The sequence below is a fragment of the Pieris brassicae genome, chromosome 1, assembly GCF_905147105.1.
Source record: "Pieris brassicae chromosome 1, ilPieBrab1.1, whole genome shotgun sequence".
Lineage (NCBI taxonomy): Eukaryota > Metazoa > Arthropoda > Insecta > Lepidoptera > Pieridae > Pieris > Pieris brassicae.
The window spans coordinates 8,786,178-8,809,294 of NC_059665.1; the positions used below are offsets into that span (position 1 = coordinate 8,786,178).

Genomic DNA, 23,117 nt, shown 5'->3' on the forward strand with positions numbered 1-23,117 from the left:
TATTGTCTTGCCATTAATTCCTGGGCCATCCCTGAAACGACCATACACCACAGATAAGCACCAGTTAACATACTTTTAATTTGTTATAATAATTGAGAGTATTAAAATAAGGAAAATCTGAAAAGAAAACTTCAAAGTCTTCGCCTTTTGTGAGAAATGGAGCGAATAGCCTTTAGTTGTCAAAGAGACAGCTGAACTTAATGGTTATAGTTGTAAGGGGATTACGAAGATAAATTCTATAGAGCACTCTCATTAAAATGTTTTAAGTTTAGGGTAGTCTTAAACTAATCTAAGTGCTTTTCACTCGAGAGGTCGCGCGTTCAAGCCCGGGCTTGTTGTGTTATTTTTACAGCCAAAATGTACCAAAAACGTAGGTGGCGTAGAATTATTGCTGGCTATAAACAGACATAGAAAGCCTTGCCTATAAACAAAAATGTCAGATGTTCCATAGGGATTTACGGGATTTCACGTCTTTATTTTTAATATAAAAGCTTCTTTGATATCACTTTCTATTTGTGGTTATATACATAAGAGAAAATAATTAGGAACTAAATAAATAGTATTTTTTCAAATAGTTATAGGTAGTGCTAGCTGACGTCGTTTGTGAAACATTATGCTAGAAAGTAGCAATTCTAGTAATTTATCTTTGCTAAATTTTTATTTAAAAGGGTACATCCAAAAAAACAATGAACCAAATTTGAAATGTTTAATGTTACATTAGTTTCGTATCGCAAAAGTCATAATAATAATTACACATATCTCTTAAATGAAATACTGCTTGACCAGTATTGTCTGTATTAGTTCGACAAATTATGCTACGCTTAGTCTACGTAAAATATTTGTAAGAAATGTTGTATGTAGATGTTTTCACATTTGTGAGCTAATTGGCATTTTAAACATAAAACATAAAAGAATGTTCCCGACAAAAATGTTGGCAAAGCCACCCACCCACCAGATTAAATCATAATAATAATATAAAATTTCCATTCGTAATAATACTATTAAACATCGTTACCGCTGTTGAGAATTTCGTCACTCGCGCAAAATATAAGAAATAATTTTGTTGAATTGTCACTGAAATCATTTTTTTTTACCCTTTAAGACTGGAAATTATAATTATAAAATCTAAAATTAGATTTAAATCGAATACATCAATTAATATAATACATGTTTTTGTCGAAGGCATAAGTTTTTCATACCTTCGAAAAAAAGATATTTTATATACAGAATAATAATAAACATTTATGATAACATAATGTTTTCATAGCAAGTCACATATGTAGTTCAAACTGTTTAATATTTTGGGTTAAAAATACATTAATCTAATACCTCATATATCATATGTGTAGTCAAAGCCTTCACCTTAAATAAATATATCTCTCATCATTTATAATTTATTTACAATCTTTCATTCTTAAAAATACTTATTTGATATTATTTTCGACGAACATTAACAGTATCGGTTAGACAGAGAAGACCCACATAAATAGGATCCATGAATCAGGCTCATTGTCTGTCTCAATCTCTAATGAAAGGGACAAAAAAGTCTTCTAATAGCTTAAAAAGGCAAGTTCTTAAGACTTGATTTTAATATTTATGCTACAGAATTGTAGCTTATTATTTCCCCTCAATACTGTCAACCGTCGACAATTCTCTACAATAAGTTATGTCAATACAACAGCGGGGAAATATTTTTTATTTGAGGAAAAACTAAGATGGATGTACGTGGAAAGCAATAAGCTAAAACATTTTTCATGTTGGTATTTCAAATGACGGGAACTTGAGAATATGTAGAAATGTTAGATAAGTCAAGAAAATTATAAGGTTTAATTTAAAAGTTTCATATCATTTACAGCTTAATAGCCATAATACTATGTAAAATATATTCAATGCTATTCTTTCATATACTATAAACCTACCGAAATTTCGGTTTCTTTGTACCTATGCGATATGCGACCGGCAAGCTTATTTGCGATACCAAGGTCCAGAACCATTATGTAATAATGAATACTGTCTCCGACACTATCGTCATATTTATATGTTCGCAGACTGACTTCACAGTACCTATATTGTGTATATTATGTATGTAATATTATATACTTTATTTTTATTATGTTCTCGACATTATCGTATTGAAGAGAAGGATAATGTAAGTCATATATTTCTGTATATAAATAAATAATAATAATAATAATAATTTTTAATGAAACAAATCTTAACTTCCTGCTGTATTAACGAGAGTTAAGTAATCATCGCCTTTCAATTTATCGTTCATCTAATTCTTTTTAATTATTTTTGATACAGTAAGAAATATTTACTCAAAGACGTCTACTACAACGTATTGCATAATTAATCTAGAAAAGATTTTAGAACCAGACCGCTAAATATAGGGCTGTTTATAATGTCTATTATATTTGGATTGAAGAATTATTTACGTAACAATATTTACAAAACTATGTGTATTAACGTTTATTCCTCTTACATTTTCGTATAGTCAACCTCCAAAACGCTAATCTAAAATCCGGTGAATAGAATGCATAAATAAATGGATTAATAGCTGAGTTACACCATCCTAACCATGTTAATACACACATGAGGACTGGGTATACATAACTATTTGGTATAAATGGTGTCATTAGATAATAGAGGAAGAAAGGCAACCAGCAAGCCACGAACCCACCCACTACGAGACTTAACGTTTGAGCCGTCTTCGTCTCTCTTCGTAACGACGACACTCTATTGTTCTCGTGATCTCTTATCGAATGTGTCCTTCTAGAATTCCTGGCACTCTTATACTTGTAGTTCGCCTTGAACTCTGTGAATTTGGATTCTTTCTCCTTCTCCTTCTTTAATTTCTGTCTCTTTTCAGTTCGGAAACAGCAAGGGCATTTTTGTTCTTGCGTATCGATTTGTTGTGGAGTTTGTTTAGATGCGCTTTGTCGCAGAGAAAGTTTATCTGACCCAGAATCGGATTCCGTGCGAATACAGGATAAATTGGCTTTCTGAAACAATTTGTATCTTCAGCATCTGGTCGAACAAGGTCATCGGGGACGAAACAAACAGTACAGATAACGGAGTGCTTTTTCAAGTATGTTACAAAAGTTATTATACGTACATAAATGTACTTCCCTGGTAGGATATTAATTCAGTTATAATTCTGCAGTAGATATCTGCTAAAAGCAATTTTATTACATGAAATTTGAAATTGAATTTAGCGCGCTATCTAGTGATAGTGCAGTTTAACCATTATAGTTAGCTGAACTCACTTTCCTAAGGCCTATTTATCATAATGTAATTTTAGTATTTAACAAAACACCATTTGCTGAATTTATTCTAGTTTCAAACCTTACATTTCAAAGTAGATTGAATAGATATAAACAAAGGTTATTCAATGTATACGTAAATGAAACAGCTTAAAGACTACTTTCAAAAAATCATCAATATATATAAAATAAAATCTATCGTCTGGAACTAACTATATATGCTGTCTGAAATGAAAATTATTAAAGATTATAATAAAAATAAAATAAAAATAGATAAATTTCTGTTAATCTAAGTTTTGTTATCTTAATAAATAAGAGTATGAAACAATTCGTACCTTAGTACATTTACTAGCTGTACTGGCCAGTTGCTGATGTCGTCTTGCCACAACACATGATATCCTGGCATAGACATATACCATAACAATCATGGGCAAAAAGAAGGAGCCCATGGCTGAGAATACGACGTAACCTGCGTTTTGGTTATATCTACAGACACCGCCTTGGTTATGGTCTGGTTCATACCTGAAACAGTTATCTTTTTAAGAATGTTTTTTTCTATTGTGCAATAATATTGTGTACAGTATATTGACATTATTGCTAAACAGCACACCAGTTTCAACATAAATAATTAGAGATTTAAATCTTTATTAATATAATAAAACAACATTATACCCGACCAGTTAAGCCAAATAAACACGATTTTGATACAATAATACGTTTTAAAATAGATCATGACAAATAATTAATTATACTCATAAAGTATATATGTCGCAGCCAACTAGATTTATTAGTCGTTCGATTAACAGCCTAGCCGTTTAACTAGCGGCCTGAAAGATGGTCAGCCAGTTGATCGAACAGCCAAATGACTTGGATCATTCATCATAACTCGCCTAGCCTGTTGAGTGTTAATTTAAAGTTAATTCCACTTTCTGCTACTCTCAAACTAGAAACAAAATTCTTTTAACTGTCAATATGGCGTCGGCAAACCACACTTTGATGGTATTTTCCAAAGTTTTATTAAAAACAACAAGTACAATTGAAGATAATTTAATTTGAAAAGAAATATATTTTGATGTCATGTTTCATCTTATTATTTATGCCAAATAATGAATGTATCATACGAATGACTTAAGCCATCCAGTTTATTAAATGTTGTAACAAACGCTACGGCTGAATATCTTTAAGGCCGTTAGTTAAATGGCGCCGTTCAGTTAAAAGGCTAGGCTGTTAATTGAACGGCTAATTAAGTTAGTTGGCTGCGATATATATACTAGGTATGTCCCGCAGATGCACTCGCCTTACTTCGTCATTATAGCTTCATTAAAGTTTCCGCATTCTGTGTTATGGAATACTCTTTGCAAGCACAAAGATCTAGTCTTCGTGTGTGCCAAGATAGACTTTTCATACTAACCATCCAAGCATAGGAGGGCAAGTAATAGCCCCAGCAGCAATCCAAACGAACAGAATCATTGTTAGAGCAAGTTTCTTTGATCTCCGACGCCGTGAGTACGTCAGTGGCCTCGTCACAGCCAAGTACCTGTCTATGCTTATTGCACATAATGATAGGATGGAGGCAGTACATAGGAGAATGTCAAGACTTATCCATATGTCGCATAGGATCCATCCAAGCTCCCATTCACCTGGACAAGAGGAAAGATAAAATAATCTTACACAGTTATTTATTTTTCATAAACGTTTATTATATTTTAAATAAAAGTATTAATAACGTGTCTATACTTATGTACACGCGTTAGAAGTTATACTTCTTTGGTGTAACAAGATAAAAATATTTTTATCTTTCGCCTTATTCTACGTTTGTAGACAAAACGAAACTAATAATAAAAGGTATTTAACACATTGAAAGTTTTATTATAACGCATTATCTAGTTAAAGTTTAATTTAATATCACAAAATATATTTATACCTAATTAAAGAAAAAGATATTTTTGATTTTAAAATGTTGACTAAGCTAACTTCAGGGTGTCGGTTTTTTGTGATGCTGTGCGCGCGCATATAAAAAAATTACTTCCATCATTTTTCCCTAACGCGCCAAAAGAAGTATATCAAAATTCGACTTTAAATACCTGTCCATTGAAAAGAAAACCATATACATATACATCCGTCTAGAAATGCCCATGTCTAAATCTATAGGGATTATCGATAAATTGCCTACCTGATTTAAATGAAAATCATCTCGACGTGACTTCAAGCTTCCGAGAAATTTGTGGACAAACATTCATACACTTGTATATTGACACGTGCTTGGAAGAATAATATGTTATGCCTAAATTTTATTCGACTTCAACAATATCACATAAGGCCAAACTTAATCTTCCCTTTAAGTCGAGTAAAGAATTACAGTAAGCATAATATTAAAACTACATAGAAATCTTTGATACAGAGTTTTATTTAGGTAAATGTACATATTTCTCAAAAAACACGTTCGCACACTCATTTTCCTCGAGTTCATTGCCTTTGAAGCGTATGAATTAACACCATTATACCTCGGTTCAGTTTAGGTGAAAATCGAAAATGTAATGAAACGTGAAGGCCTCGAAAAGGCGATAAATCATTTCTCAAAAGACTCCAATGTCAAACTGTGTAATTTTAGTCAAAAAGCACTTTGTTGAAACATGCCAAAAAATGTTTAAAACCATAACTCAACTTCATTCAACTAACCAGCCCTTGGCTTGCTGGTGCTATTGTATGTATCTAAGGACCTAATATGAAAAAGAAAGACCGTGATTTGTTTTCAGGATTTGCACATTTTATCACGTATGTGTGAATGTCAGAAAAACACCAGTGGCGCTACAATATTTTAGGTGTGGGCCTCAGATTAATGTGCCTATTCTGTGATCAATTGTTTTTGTCATAGGCAAGTAGGTGACGTTGACTTTTTGGGTCTAAGGCACGCCGGTTTCCTCTTGTTGTATTTCCGTGTGAGCCAGTGTTCTGAGTGAGTCGAACGCTGAAACCACTAAGCCAACACTGCTCTATGAGATGGAACTACATAACACTCTAATCTTGTCTCCTTCAGCGATAAAAGACGACTTTCTTAATACTATTCATAACTTCTTTAGCCGTGTCTATTCGGGATTTTTTATGTAAACCTATATAATTCAACGAGCATAAAATTAGAAGAACAATGAATGAAAATTAATAAATATAAATAGCAGTATTGTCAAATTCAAAACCGCATTCACTAAAACGTAAATTATTGAGAGCTTATGATAATCAGCGTAATTCTAACGGATTGCCGCGTTGTTCCCTAGTAACCTAAAAAATCATTCAACTGTTAAATTAATTTTATAATTTGATTTAAACCTTTGTTAAACGCATTTTAATTCAGTTATCACGTTATCGCATAAAAATATAATGCAAGTTAAACAATACGAGCAGTGTTGGCCTAGTGGCTTCAGCATACGACTCTCATCTCTGAGGTCGTAGGTTCAATCCCCGGCTGTGCACTAATGGATTTTCTTTCTTTGTGCGCATTTAAAATTAGCTCCGACGGTGAAGGAAAACTTCGTGAGGAAACCGGCTTGCCTTAGACCCAAAAAGTCGACGGCGTGTGTCAGGCACAAAAGGCTGATCACCTACTTGCCTATTCGATTGAAAAATATCATGAAACAGATACCGAAATCTGAGGCCCAGACCTAAAAAGGTTGTAGTGCCACCGATTTATTTTTTAAACAATACGTAACACGCAATTCACATTTATATATTTAAATAAACTGGTAAAGAGATTAGATTTTAGAAAATTAGAACAAAATTGTTCAATAATTTAAGTGTAATAATAAGTATTTTGGTCCTTAAAATCTATTAAAGCTCAACACTTAATAAATTATTACAGTATTTACAATTTTCTTAACCTACTACATAGTATTATAAAAATAATTAAAACAAATTTAATTTCCTCGCTGTATTGCGGTACTTATTCGATGAGCGAGGAAAGCACCAGCTCTGGGGTCACCGGTACTATCTACCAGGAGACAACTTGAATTTTGAGCACCTGTGCACTTGAACCCCACGGCCCAAGAGTTTCTACACCAAAGGAAACAAAATCGAATTTGGAGGAAAGACCATTATATTTGAGCCGTTTATTATTCTACGCTTTTACTGCGGCTGCCCCAGCTGTTTTTGCTTGTCCGAGGAATGTGACAAAAATTAAATGAATTGCCTTATATTGTTCATGTTATCCAGCGAGAGACGAGAAAGTAAAGGATATTGACGGTGCTATTGATGGGCATTTCTAACGAAAGTATATAGCTAAAAAAAATATAAAGATTAGGAGTGTTTCTCGTTGGGCAAAGACACATTTTGAGTCGCAGAGCCCGCGGTATAATATTTTTTTAAATAAACAGTTACCAAGCGTCTAGCAAAGAAAAATGTTGACTATCTTACCTCTTATATGAACCGCTATCGCTGGCGGCATCACAAAAATACCAACAAGAAGATCGGCAAGCGCCAAGCTTGTTACAAAGCAGTTTGTGACTGTCCTCAACCTTTTGGTTGTTAAAACAGCTGATATAATTAATGTGTTACCTGAAAAATATTTGAATTCAGAGCAAAGTTAAGAACAGAGATTGTGTATTTTTGTTTATATAGACTTACCAATAACAGTAATAACTATTAAACCACACAGAAAGACAACAACAGCTGCCTCAAAAGCTTCATATTCAGTGCACACTGTATTATTACAATGCGGATTTTCCTCTATCATTTGATATGTATATTTACTTGCGTTTTCTTCGTCTTTTTCTACATTTTCTATATATAACTCGCTGTCTGGCTCTGAGGCATTCCATTTTATGAAATTTTCAACTACCTTGTAATCTATTAGAGAGATCATAAGTTACGCCGTTGAATTGAAATCCGCCATTTTCTGAAACAAATAAATTAATTTTAATATTATATCTACAGTATGTAAAATAATTTATATTGAATATCGTTTGTTTAATAAAAATAACAATATAGGTATACATTATAGAGAAGTCTTGGTCTAGTGGCTTGTACTAAGGACCCGTTTTAGAATCCCGGTTGTGCCCTACTAGACTTTTGTGTGATTTTTACACTCGCTCATACACCATTAAACTCAAATCTATAATAGACTAGCTGCCCCCGCGAACTTCGTTTCTCCTTAATGTGGTTTTAGTTAGCCTTAATACTGTGACACGAAAGAATAATTTCACTGTATTATCGTCACTATAAATTTGAATTTGATTTACACTTCGGTCTAAGTAACACTACCAGTCAAACTGGTTGGGTATGCTAACACCAAAAATTCAAAAAGTAGAAATAATTGAATTTCACGGTATTTCGTTTACTACAAAATAAATTTAATTTATACTTTAGCCTCAATAACACGTGGTAATCATGATATTGAATTTTAGCTTAAATGACACGTTTGTCGGTTTACCATAGCAGTGCCATCTATTGATTACTTACTCAATCCAGTCGAAAAGTATCGACATTTGTTATAATCTTTTGGAGTTAATAGATAATTGTGACTATCAATTAATTATAGACAAATAATTTGCAATAAAATAAAATTGCGACTATAATTAAAGCTATCCTATCTCTTAAGTTGGACCAGACTGCTCACGGTGTGCCAATTTAATTTAAAATCGGGTAAGTAGTTTAGGAGTCCATCGCGGACAAACATCGTGGCAGGAGATTTATATATATTAAGAAGATATATAATAGTCATTTCAAGTGCGACCGCGGCGATGCCATGTCAGTTCGACCAAAACAATGCACTCGGCATTTATTGTGAAAAGAAAAAAAATATATCGTTATTTTGTTGCGAAGGTTTGTTCATTTAGTTTTTATATTAGTCATTAGTTATAGGTTTTAATTAGCCAATTGCACGTTTATTAAAATATTATTTGTGATCGTTACTTTTTGTTTACCTACTAAAATAGTTTCAAGTCTTGACTTGTTTCGCGTAATATGAGCGTGTTTAATTATAAATATTTATTTATAGATATGGTATTTTAAATTAAATTTCAATGAAATCATAAAATATTATGACGACTTTTTGTTTTGAATAAATGGAGAAGCTTTTTTAATGTGGTTGCAATATTTTGTCGAGAAAGTTCGTCCAAGTGAAAACAGAAAAAATGTTTCTACTGCTTGATATTCACGAGTCGCATATATTGTATCCTGTCTCAGAATTTGCTTGTAATAATCAATTTTCCTTTAGTCATTTGCCTATCTCACTGTTGTGATGCATGTCTAAATATCACAAAAAAAATATTTGTACATAGTTAAAGGAAAGGGCAATTTTTATTTATAATCTTGACTATGCTAACTTCAGGGTGTCGGTCTTTTGTGACAGTGTGCGGGTGTTGGTTTTTTTGTGACGGTGTGCACGCGCGTCGTTAAAAAATACTCTCATCATTTTCCCCTAACGCGCCAAAAGAAATATAACTTCAAAAAAAAACCCTAAGACACAAAATACGATAATAATCTATAATATAAAAATGAATCGCAAAATGTGTTGGTAAGCGTTGGTAATGTTTTTTTTAAATGTTCGTTGAAGTCTAAGGATGGTTTTTACGGCGAGAAAAATTAGAATAATTTCCGGGAAAACCCTAAAACAGCCCTTTTCTTTTTCCCATACAAACGTTTTGTAAATAAAATGTAGAGTAAATTTGAACTTTATTGCTATTCAATAAAATTCATATTAAATTACAAGCACTGTTGTCTAAGCAATGTCGCGTTCCGAAACACAACAAGTGATAATATCGCGAACCCGACCAAATTGAATAGTCAAAAAATGTCAGAGCTTATAGATCATTAGTACTGATTTTTAATTTGGTTGGCTTCGCGATATTATTTCTTTTATTTTAGTTTCGACATGCGACATAAAATGCATATGTTTTCACGTCATTACATCTGTCAAACAAATCGCGTTAAAAAAAGGATTTAATTTTTGAATTATTAATTTAATATCCCTATTTGAGCAGAATTATTTGAATACATACTAATAGGAAAATATATCAATGAGGCACACAATTTTTTAAATATTTGTCACTTTCAGGTTCCCACTATCCTTTTAGATTATTTTCGAATCAGGTTTGAACCCTAAGTTCGCATCTTAGTTTGAAGCCGTCAGCAGACATCCCAGTCGGGGTTTTTAGTGGGTCACAGAAGAGTGGCCAAAGTTCGTGGAAGCGAAGATACTTTGGTCACCCGAGCTGAACCTCACACATCGGCCTATCATCAGGTTCTGCCATCACCCTCATGAGTTTTTTTTGCGCCGACTATAAAATTGGTAGGAACAAAAAACTGCCACATTTCAAATCTTTTTGACAGAACGAAGTCTGTGGGGTCCGGTAGTAATTAAATAAAACGAATTATCATTTGAACTATAATCTTTTATATAATATCGCAATTAAAAGGCTTATAAATCTCTAAATGCAAAAAAATATTATATTAATAACGACTAAGTCTCACAAAATCCTAATGTTATGACACAGAATTTCATAAGTAAATAAATTCTGAGAATCTGAGAGAGAAACTCAAAATGAGGGGTGTTATCTTAGTTCTCACTTGCCAAAACCGTTAGTACCAGTACTGTATCTATTTTTGTATTTTTCTATTGAATGTATGCACTTTATTTTTAAAAAAGCATTGAAAAAAAGTGTTGGTATTCATAATAATACTTACCAATAAAAAGTGCTTGACTAGTTATTTAGATTTAAACATATTTAACTAAAGTAATAATAATTGTTTTAGAAATCCAGTCAGACGTCCATTTTAAAAGAATTTTGTTGTTATAATAGTAATATACTATAAACATAAACTATTAATGAGTCAACGTCAACTGGCAATATATTTCAGGCAACCCTAGCAAAGCAAAAAGAAATACTAAGTACAAAAGTAAATTTAATTAAAGGGTATGTTGTCATTGCACTCACTACTGCTATTACACCAGAGGATAAGAATTTATTTTACATAAATCATATCGTAATTTTGGCTTGCGCCAACATAAGTTTTTTCAAAATTGGTGAGGCTAGTGGCAATTATCAATATTTTACGTTTTATACTTCATGATAACGTTTTCTTTGCTATGCTTTCCACATTAGAAATATTTCCAAAAAAAATCTATACCAATAAAATTTTGGAGGAAAACGTTTTTATGAGATTTTTAAATACCTGATGAACCTGTAGGCAGATAACAGCGACTGTACGCTTCGTTACTGTGTTACGATAGGTATTCGATTGTACGAGTTTTTGTGCTAAGCTGAAATTGTATTAGTAACGTTTCGCTGTCATGTTTCTGATTTAATATGAAAAAATTCATATCACGCAATCATTTTAGACTTAAATTCAGAGGAAACATAGCAATAATTCTCAAACCCGAATAGCATCCAAAGTTGGCTTATAAATTAACAAGTTGAAGATTTTCTTTTATACCGCCAGTATTTTCACAAATACTAAATAAAGGTTACGGAATTTTAGATTTATTCACTCCTCAATACTATAAGCCTAGCCTTCTAGCTCTGCATTCGAAATAAAAATTAACAAATAATATTGCACTATTTCTTAGATAGATGGCGCTATAAACAATTGCTATTTAATCTTGTCACACGGTTCAATACGGTCACGTCAGGTTCAAGAGCGGTCGAATGTGAGAAATGTCACCTTATCATCCACTCAAGACTAAAATTACATACAGTTTCTATATCAGTTTAAAAAGTAAACATGAAGCACTACGTCGTATTTCTTTTACTAATTATCAGTGTTCAATGTATGCCCAATCCACGGATAGCAAGGCAGGTTGATGATTATGATGATGGCTTGGCATTTAATAACAACGGTAAAGGTGATGATCATGAGTTCATTGCTAACTCTTCTAGTTGTGCCGCAGGGATGACTAGAGCGCCGTGGGGAACTTGCATAGCATGTTACGAGTGAGTAGTCTTTCATTATAACGTATTATTTTTTCATATACATTGAAATATACCAATGGTCCCTTTGAATTAATCGTAGTACGTGTACTAACCAAATAAAAACAAAAATGTGTGCGTGTACTAGTTAGTGTACACACGTAAGAAGTGAAACTTCTTTATGACCTTATTTTTCGAAAAATGATATGCAACTTTACAGAAATTGGTTAAATAAGATTAAGTTTAACAAAAGGCTTATATTATCATAGACATGAATACAAATAATACAATTATTTCAATTTACCTTAATACTAATAAGAATATTACAGAATTTCATTAATTGTAATAGATTTATTACTATCATCGTTATCGTTATTATATATTTTTGTTATTAATGGCCTCGAATCAACCGTGGTAGGGACAAGAAAAAGATGGCGCGTAACCGAAAAATGTGACGATATTTTTTTTACAACGCCGATAAAGAAGTTTCACTTCAATAAAAATCAACAAACAAATGTGTCAGTATTGCCTGTGTTTTATAAATAACGAAGCCCTCTATAACAAGTATTAGCAGTTAGGGCAGTTAACATAAATGTTTAATAAATATTCTTGCTTAAATAAAGTATGAATTAATTATTTCAGATACCAGCAAAAATTTGGGCATAGAGGAGAGAACTGCTAAGGAAAACTATAAAAATGTTAGATAAGTCAGTTAAAGAATTAAAACTATCTTCCTTGCTTTCTTTTAAATAACATAACAGTCGAAGATCTGAATTATGAAATAATAATAAACCTGTTAAATTAAATAGAATTAAAAATAATAATAGATAAGATAGCATAACCTCTTAAAATAAAATCTAGTTCCGGGATCATAACATTTCTTATGACATTTGGCAAATAATAAATTATACTATTAGCAGACTTTATATATGATATGATGCAGCTGTGATACTTTTACTTCCATGAAGAGTTTGTCAATGAATTCGAAGATGGGATTGATTTGGTGAAACGGTTCAGGTTGGACAGCACCTACCAAGAATATATCAACACACACTTGTGTAAATATCAGCGCCATGTCCCATTTGTCATGTCATCCCGTTACCAGGGTTCTACTCGAATAAAGAACCTGTAATTATTAACACCAGACGATTAATAAAATGACACCGTGAGTAATTATAAAATGATAATAATAATAGTGTTTTTATTTCCATATCCCTAAGTTCCATTTAAAATGTTTATTGCTAATTGTTAGTAGTAATAGGTCGCCTGTGGATCCATTTTAGGTGGAGCCCCCAACCCTTTCCAGATTGTTCCTTCTTTGCCAATACTGTGCCACTCTTATCCTGCTACTTCCATCAGCCCACCATATTTTTAGCCTGCCCACTCTTCTTTTCATCTTCTCTTCGTATCATATAACGTACCCTTTGCCAATTTAGTTTGTAAGCTTGTGATAGGGCATGGATTTGTTTTTTTTTGAAGTGACAACGTCTTATAATTCGATGGAGCCGGCTGCACGCACGAAAAAACTGACTCATGCAGCGTTACCTCGCTCTGAGGCGTTCAAATAAATGTAAATTATCAATTCAATTGTGATTTCCATTTAACTCCTTCTCTATATCCATACAAAATATCTATCAAACAAATAAAATTTAATTTTTTGTTTTGAAAAATGCATCCATTCCATTATGACGTTGTCATGTTCAACTATCGTCAGTAAACCGACTTTACAGACAACCGATTTTTTGCCTAATGTATTCACTTTTAATTTGGTGTACCTTCCTTTTATTAAGTATACTTCTTCTGACTTGTGGATACCTCTGTGATCTGAAGTTTGGCAACCGTATAACATAGAGGGCGCTATGTTTGTATCTATTACATTTGTTTTCAAAAACGTAAATAAATTTGATCGAAATCAAATAAATTGATCAATGCAATGGACGTAATTTTAAACAAACTTAAACAAACTATCACGCTACTTTTAAGTAAATATCGTTATACTAATGAAGAACCTATAAGCGTTACAGCGGATATAGAGGAGGGTCTCCACAAAAGAGAGTCCCGAGGAAAATATATAATAAAATACCAATTATTTTATTTACTTGGACACAATAAATTATTTATTGGAAACCTCAACTGAAAAAAGTTCTATTTTATTTGTAAAACAATTTGGGCCTCCACTCCTTTGTTGTCCGAGGCCTCCAGACCTCTATCCGGCATTGAAGCGTTACAGGTTCCATGTTTGTCTCACTTCGATAATAAATGAAGCGCTGGAAACTCGCAAGTGACAATTTAAACTTAAAACGTAATCAGTCGAAGAAACAAACATGATAAAATACGTTGTCTTTGTTGTAATTATTATCAGTGTATGTATACACAAACTGGACGCATTCAATTATATTGCCGATATATCAAAATGTCCTAGAGGGACAACTAGAGCGCCATGGGGTTCCTGTATCAGTTGTAGTAGGTAAGTAGTCCAAATAATTGAAATTTTCGCTCTTTTGTCGCTCTGTAATAATTGATCACACTATAAATGTAATAATTATTATTCAATTAAACAATGCATATTTTCAGATACCGTGAAATTTTTGGTTACAACGGGGAAGACTGCTCGTGATTTAGCATGAAGAAATTATATATATATTTTTAAATAAACTATAAATTGTACAGTAAATTAAATTAATGTCAAAGAATAAACTATTCGTTTTAATGAGATTTGGATTTATAGTTGCTCTCGAAAATTTACTTTTAACTAAATTTGTTCAAACATGTTTATTAATAGTTAGGTAAAACCAAACCCTTTACCTTATTTAATAATACCTGCTTTTACATTTCAAAAACATCACAGTAAACCTAAGTAGGTATGTAATCACTTACAATCAAGAGGTCCTAGCCACTCTCTTTAACTAACTTGAGTGAATTCATTATTGAATTTTTATGTATTCGGTCTGGCATTAAATGTATTTTTCAACAACATTACCATTAATACCTGAAAGTTTATTTATTAAATTACAGCATAAGCCAATAAAGCACTTAAGTCTATAATCTAAAATCTTACTTAAAAATATAATCCGCTTGCAAGCATTATTAGTATATCGTGTCACAAAAATATTCACTTGGAACTGAGATAACCTTTTGACAGCACTCGTGAATTGCAAATCTCGCAAAGCGGATTTGTTTATGTGAATCAAAGTAATATACGGCTGCAAATCGTTTCGTTTAACTTATTCTTAGTTTGCAATTCGCCTTTCAATCATACTTCAAATTTATAATCATTTATTCATATAGATAACACAATGTACAGTTATGAACGTCAAAAAAATATGTAAATGCTTCTAATTTTACATTTACTGCCTGATAAAAATCAGGATTGTAGAACGGAAGAGAAGAACTGGCAATAAACTCTCCACCACTCTTTTTAATTGCCAATTTTTTTGTTTAATTGTAAGCCAAGACTAGCTTTTTTGACTGATGATACTTTTAAAACCAATATGAATTATAGTAATCACTTTATTACAAAAACCGACATTTAACTGAAAGTACGTATGTGTACTGCGAGCAGTGTTGGCTTAGTGGCTTCAGCGTGCGACTCTCATCCCTGAGGTCGTAGTTTCGATCCCCGGCTATGTACCAATGGATTTTCTTTATATGTGCACATTTAACATTAGCTCGAACGGTGAAGGAAAATCGTGGGGAAACCGGCTTGCCTTAGACCCAAAAAGTCTATGGTGTGTGTCAGGCACAGAAGGCTGATCACCTACTTGCCTATTCAATTCACAAACGATCATCAAACCGATACAGAAATCTGAGGCCCAGACCTAAAAGGTTGTAGCGCCATTGATTATTATTATTAATACATATGTGTACTATTCCCCATCACGCAACTGGCAAAGTACGGATCTGAAAAACAGATTATATTATGCAATAATTAATTTATGGGAAAATTATAATTCGTTACCTTGCCTTGGGTCTATTGGCCGTGCTATATAGTCTAGTAATATGTAACACATTCTTTTTTATGAAGTCTACAGTATCGTGCGACATAAATAGAGTGAACAAATGCTAATGAATGAATGGTCTAAAGAAATTTCGAGGGCTTATTTTGTTTGTATGCTCTATGGAAGTGAGTTTTCTTTCCTTACTTAAAAATAAATCAATATAGCCTTTGTTTATTTCTGAAAAAAAAATAGTCATGGACATGACTCCGCTGTGTGCAATTATTCACGATTTTCAATCTATGGTGACATTAGACAATAATAAACATATTTTTATAATTCATACTCGTAATATAAAGATTAAATTAGCGATTTTCAGAAAATCAGACTTTGTCTCTACTTTAACGATGTATGCGAACATAGTTAAATGGAAATAGCAACATTCTTTTCCAACTCTAGATTTTTGGAGTGAAACTGTCTCGGTCTTGCTCTCACTGATATGATTTTATTAAAAACGGGAAACCACTTCCTTGGAAACTATATCAGCCTATATTGTTTTCTATTTTCCTTAAATTGTATGTATACTGTTGCGACAACAATGGTCGAGAAAAGTTAAAGCCTTTGACAATATTATGAAAATAGCCATATAAAACTTTAGTTAAATAAAGTACTGCTGAACTGTGAGCACTTATATACAAATAATAATATAATGTCTCATGACCTACCTATGAAACATAAAACCACAAATTAGCATGTAAGTAAAATTAAAAAGTTAACGTAATAGAGTAACAATATATTTTTGTATGAAAAAAGGCCTCTTGTCAGCCATTGAACTAAACGGAAGCACACACAATGTTTGAATAGAAATCGTTTCATAACCTATACGTTATATGTTAAAGCCCTTCGTTTGAACTGTCAAACATCTGACAGTTCAGTTTTAGACCAATTCCATTTCATAAAATGCAGTTTTATAAGTTTATTTAAAATCCATTCTCTTTCTCTCTCTGTCGTCTTCTGATGTACAGTAAGATCTGGCGCCATTTATAACCGCCAATTTCGGTTCTGGGCTTCTTTAACAACTGTGTAAAGTTTTAAGGACGACGTGTCTTTGGTCTTCGGTGTTGCCAATCACGATTACCTTCTCAAAGTACGAAATGTATCATATTCAATTGCCTGTAAGAGATTATAAACGTCAACTTTTGGCTTAACTAACCGCAAGAGAACCAGACCACAAAGTATTATGTCCCGCTCATTATTCTTAGGTCAACCTATGTTAATTATTATCTATACTGTTATCAACGCCGTACTAAACATAAGCGAAATGGAGAAGTACCTCGTGTATCTTGTTATCATACATTTTATTCAAATTGAATGTCAAAGTATTTATGAAAGACAAAATGAAGCAAACTTGAAAAAAAATATCGCAGTGAGTAGTTATTGTCTTATTACAGTAACATACTATAATAAAAATCTAATATTAAAGTGTACACTGCTTCATAGACCAAACTGTTAAAATTCGTCTTAATTTTCTTTTTATTAATTTGTAATTAATTTTTTGGACATTTGATTGTTTTACTCATAAAAGAGTATTAAACAATTTGGGCCTCAGATTAAAGGTATTTGTATGATATTTCTTTGACTATCAAGCAGTGCAATAGCAATATTACTAAGCAGTGTTGGCCTAGTGGCTTCAGCGTGCGTCTCTCATACCCGGCTATGCACCAATGTTCTTTCTTTCTATGTGCGCATTTAGCATTCGCTCGAATGGTGAAGAAAAACATTGTGAGGAAACGGGCTTGCCTTAGACCCAACAAGTGGACGACGTGCGTCAGGCACAGAAGGCTGATCACCTTTTTCTTATCAAATTAAAAGTCCTTACCATACTAATTTAAATACGCACACCCATTGGTTAGCCGAGCCTAGAACGCACGATTTCAAAGATGAGAGTTACATCCTCAGCTAATATACAAACAGTAATCACATTAAACATTAACTAAGTGTTATTATAAAATACAGTAGGTATTTTATTTATACATTATACAATTTCTTTAGATTATAGATTATAAATATATTTTTATCAAAGGGTCAGAAACAGAGGCACGCGAACTATTACTTGCGTAAGTCAAGTCTTAATACTTTTTCACCTTCAGGAGTCAAACGTAACGCGGTCTCCTTTCTGAATCCTACCTTAGTAGTTTTAGTACTAAGGGCGACTCAGTTTCAGCACTTAAACGCACATTTGGCCCATCGTAGGTTAAGGGCTGTCTAATTAGGCCAGCCTAGCTCCTTCCACTTCGCAGGCTTCACATGAAGCCAACGTTAAAGTCTTAGTTCCGCTCAACTCGATTATGCCTAAATAAAAAAGCCTTTATTCGAGTACACTATTGATACACTAAGTCTATGTCAGATATGTTTTTAGTACTCTTTGTACTCGACCTCTGACGGAGTAAAAGCCTTCTCCAAATGCTTCCCACTAACCTAACCATTTTATTTCGTCTTCCAAAGTTTTTGCTGGGTATCCTGTATTTTTTCTTCCCAGTGGGTCATTCGAATTAAGGGTCTTTTTGACCCAATAGCCATCGCGAATGCGGCCAATGAGACCGGCCCATTTTAACTTTTTTGTATATATTACGTCTTTTATTTTTGTACGGCTTCGTATCACATCGTTTTTTAACTTGTCTTTTAGTTGCAATTGAAGAATCGAGCGGAGCGCTACATATGCCATTTGGCATACTCCAATCTTATTTATTAACGCCTTATTAAAATCCACGTTTGACATCCATATGACAGACATGGAAGTATGCATGTGTCAATGACTGTTCTTTTCATAGTTAAGCTAAATTCGGATTTCAGAACTTCTTTTAATGCCCAAAATTTGTTCCATGCTAACTTTACTCGTCTTTTTGTTTCGTCCACATGTCGATTTTGGCTAAACGATATTTGCTGGTTATGTAGTTCTGCACATATTCAGGAGACGTGGGTGGCATTGACAAGAACTGGTCGTTCTTTGTATGCATTTACTTGCGCAAACCAATTCGTTAAGCATGTCTTGTAGCGTAGCACTGTTTGAGAAAATAACTGTCGATTATGCTTATCGAGAAATAAATACAGAAGGCTCAAAGATCAATATTTATTCAACGTATGCGTCAAATAAACAGAAATTAAACCTTATCTGTATAATAATAGTGGCTATAAAATCTCGAAGTTGAAAGAAGACTTGGCGTTACGTACGTAAAAAAAGTGTTGTGTTTTAACATAGGGGTGTCAACGCCCATATATACAAGCGGACCCGACAGATGTCCTATCTTAACTATGAATATTGATTTCGAATTGGTATAATAACCTAAAAAGGCTTAATGAAATACAACATTCTTTGTTTGTTTTTCTGGCGCGTATATGAATAGTTTTGTTGTTATTCCGACATGGGAATAGGTGACATATAACTGGCCATGAAAAAAAACATGGATCTTCAAGATTCATGCCACAAACAATTAGCGACTGTAATTATTTTATATGTATTTTATCAATACAATAACTTCAATCGAAGCATTTTTATTAAACGATATTCAATTTTCTTACTTCCTCTATGACGATATTTGCAGCACGCATTCTGTCAATGTTATGTCAAACGCTATAAGGTTACATGAAAAAAGTTTGAATTATAAAGGCGCTATTCACTGAAAAAAATTGCTATCGTAACAAAAGTATTCTTAAATTATCAAATTTTCCGCGTCATTTTCTTATTTGCATAAGAACCTGCTCCTGTCAATAACAAACACAACAAAATAATTAGCGAAATCAGTCCAGCCGTTCACGCGTGATTCCGTGACCAAGGGAAATGGGGATTATTATATATATATAGATTTAGATATTTAATTTTCCCCAACCCAGTAGAGTGACAATATAATATATGAGATATATTATATTGTATATTTTAGTGAATACTTTTTTAAACTAACATACTTAATTTTTTTATACTAGAGTTTAAAACGGGATCCCCGTGAAAGCGATGATTATGAAGACGAAGGTGGCTTCATACACGCTCCAAATACTAAAACGGACCACAGTTTTATTTGGAATGTAAGTAGCTGTCCTGAGAAAGAAGTAAGAGCCCCGTGGGGTCCATGCATTACTTGTAAAGAGTAAGTATTTTTTATAAGCGTTTAATGTATATAAAAATATACGAACGAGCTAAATCGGTAAAATGCCCGCACGGTGAAGAAAAAAGCAAGGAAACCAAGATGTCGTAGATCCTAAAATCGACAACGTGTACTTACGTACAATTATCACCTACTTGTCTATAAGGCCTGAACTGAAGAGTTCGAGAGCCACTGAATTATTGATATAAAAATAATTAACGGATAAAGTGAAAGGATCTAAATAATAAGATCTTCCTCATGAGGCTACATGTGACGGATATCACCAATGTATCGTGTTACTTTGAAAGCTCGAAAATACATCGCCTTCAGTCTCCCGACGGGTTCTAGAATAATGATGAAGAGAAACTAAAAGGCTCCTGCGTTTATACAAACTCTGTCTCTTTTTATTTCTTCAACCTTTAAAATGGGCCGTAGAATGGTAGCACAGTGCGTATACTGAAATCCTTCATAATTAATAAACATATAAATAGTAATTTTCAAAATCTTCTCAATTCTCTTCCTCTTCCTACCTAGGGCCTACCCATTTCATTCAATGTCATTTAATGTTCTATAACCCCTGTTATGAGATACCTGTCGTATCCCTAGGACTAAGATTTTTACCGTTTATATACCAATGAAACTGTTTTTGTTATAAAATCGCAAAGCCCTTACTTTCTATTTCTAGATTCAATTTCCAGCGTAATAATAATTCAGTTTGAAAACACACAAGACTATTCAATATGGCTAAAAGAAACGGAAAAAGTGACGATTCCCGTTCTTCGGTTAAAACAAATGAATTATGTGTAAATGTGCCTATAAGTAACAAGAACTCAATCATATCAACTTGCTTTATTATCCACGACATACAAGACCTGACAACCTGTCAAGGAGACAAAAAATTATTTGTAATTAAAAATTTAAATAGCAATAATTTTCATATTATTAAATAATTTTCACAGATACATGGAGAAATTGAAAAAGGTCGGCCCTGGATGTACATGAAATGAAAACTTAGCTTTAATTAATCTTAAGAAAATTATAATTAATGTCACTATTATTAGTAACTAGTCTTATTATTTAAGTTCTATTTAAAATCGTTTTTAATTGAACGCGACTGTTTTAATTTTTAAGTTTAAGTTTAATACATTCAATAAATGGCTTAGTTCAAAATTTTCAAATCAAGGATGTTAACTCTCCTCCAGTTATTTTAATTTCCAAGTTTTGTATAATCTTATTTTTGTATTTAGATTTTTATATTATATACTTCTCAATAAGGTTTTCGTACTTCAAATATATCCAAGACCAAGAAAGGTTTTAATGATAAAAAAGTGAACCAGAATTTTAAACAGTTTCTTTTGGTTTATGAAGTCGGTTAAATATCTGTTAATACCGATAATATAATATACGTGTTATGTATATAGTAAATACTTACACCAAATAACTTTGTTTAAAAAAAATATCACGAAAAGTAATTTTTAATAAAATTATTTAATTAGTACACCACTCCGCACTGTTTTTTTATTATTTACATGATTTTTAATCGTGTTTCGACAAACGCGTATTAAACATTCGTTTTAATGAATCACAGGTATTAAATAGTATTTAATTAATACATAAGACTGGTATCATGAAAGTCCGTTCATGGTAAAAGTTTATTTTCTAAGGGATACATACGTCCAGCCCTTACGACGTCAGAGGCTCTACTGCCGCGCAATTTTCATGAAATATAGTGTGTGCTCGGAAAAAATTTAAACATCAAGCTGGAAGCAAAATAATAAATATTTTTATTAAGGTAAAAGGAGCTATTTACAAAAAATAATAATAAACCTTGGGCCCAGATTGCATACGTTAAATTGATCAATTCATTTATATGAAAGTATCTGACGGTATAATGTGTCTGTCCAAACAGATACCGTCGAGTTTTTGTTGGCAATTTACAAATAGATGGTGAACAAAATCAGCTCAGAACAATAGGTAATTATATTTTGACAATACTGTAATTCCTAACGCTTATTTTGGACTTATTAAATGGAACGAGATTTTCAATATATTTTTTTAATTGGTAGCATTATTTTATTTGAATTATTTAATTTTATAATTAAAATATTCTCTATAGAAAGAAAACAATTTTTTAACCGGATTAAAGATTTATATATTTATATTATTATAAACTTATAATTATTTTGGAATTGGTATCGACTAAAAGATGACGAGTTTTTGCAGAAATTCGGATAAATAAAGATAACACAAATTTCTCTACAGCTGTGATACTTTTGACATTCAACACCTTTTGTCTTCAGTCACCGTGACCACGCACGCTGTCAAGCACGCGAAACGTCGGAAAATTTAAAATTATGTAAATAATTATAAGTTTATAATAATATAAATAGCTTTAATCCGGTTAAAAAAATGTTTTCTTTCAATGTGTAAAAGCTATGTCAACCAAAGACAATACTATATTCTCCATATTCAACCTTATGAATTATAATCTTAAAATGTTGTACGATACTTTCATCATCATCGGCTTGATAAGTCATATCCTTTATAAAAAGACTGGAGACTGGAGGCTTCTTTAATTGTTGACTATTAGTTGGCCAATATAAATAATTTAAACCTTCTCAGACAAAGAATAGTTATATTTAAAGAAGTGATTTACAACGACGGTGTCCAGCTGCAATATAGGGGTGACTAACTACTGAATGCTATGTTCTTTGGGATGAAAAAATGTTTAAGCTCACACAAGTAGCTTTAGAGGTCGCTCCAGGCATTCGACTGATCTTAACTGAAGCCTTAGAACGAATACGTAAATCGAACAAATTACAAAAGATTTTTAAGTATGGAAAATTTAAGAAGCGCTCTGCTGGCGTATTTGGAACTACATAT

The 23,117-nt window shown here is 32.5% G+C and overlaps 1 protein-coding gene and 3 long non-coding RNA genes across 4 annotated transcripts; 2 read left to right on the top strand and 2 right to left on the bottom strand.

Moving 5' to 3' along the window:
* Positions 1-2,443: 2,443 nt before the first annotated feature.
* LOC123711835 (octopamine receptor 1-like) lies at positions 2,444-8,115 on the bottom strand. Its single transcript, XM_045664669.1, has 5 exons — positions 7,878-8,115; positions 7,668-7,808; positions 4,675-4,903; positions 3,599-3,785; positions 2,444-3,002 (listed from the first exon to the last, which is right to left on the bottom strand). Exons 1-5 carry the CDS (start codon positions 8,113-8,115, stop codon positions 2,463-2,465), a joined length of 1,335 nt encoding a protein of 444 aa, XP_045520625.1. The 3' UTR covers positions 2,444-2,462.
* Positions 8,116-11,934: 3,819 nt separating this feature from the next.
* LOC123713552 lies at positions 11,935-13,353 on the top strand. Its single transcript, XR_006754205.1, has 2 exons — positions 11,935-12,184; positions 12,803-13,353. It is a non-coding gene; the product is annotated as an uncharacterized LOC123713552 (long non-coding RNA).
* Positions 13,354-14,576: 1,223 nt separating this feature from the next.
* LOC123713559 lies at positions 14,577-15,299 on the bottom strand. The gene is made up of 3 exons (XR_006754210.1): positions 15,219-15,299; positions 15,038-15,149; positions 14,577-14,669 (listed from the first exon to the last, which is right to left on the bottom strand). It is a non-coding gene; the product is annotated as an uncharacterized LOC123713559 (long non-coding RNA).
* A 2,089-nt stretch (positions 15,300-17,388) lies between these two features.
* On the top strand, positions 17,389-21,740 carry LOC123713556. The gene is made up of 3 exons (XR_006754208.1): positions 17,389-17,521; positions 20,077-20,237; positions 21,194-21,740. It is a non-coding gene; the product is annotated as an uncharacterized LOC123713556 (long non-coding RNA).
* The last annotated feature ends 1,377 nt before the right edge of the window (positions 21,741-23,117 follow it).

Bases quoted from the DNA above. Each gene is read 5' to 3' on its own strand.
- LOC123711835 (XM_045664669.1), bottom strand. From the start codon at position 8,115: ATGATCTCTCTAATAGATTACAAGGTAGTTGAAAATTTCATAAAATGG. The intron at 4,904-7,667 runs GTAAGATAGTCA...CCTCTTGTCCAG, and splicing joins GATAGCGGTTCATATAAGAG to GTGAATGGGAGCTTGGATGG. The intron at 3,786-4,674 runs GTTAGTATGAAA...TAACTGTTTCAG, and splicing joins TGCCCTCCTATGCTTGGATG to GTATGAACCAGACCATAACC.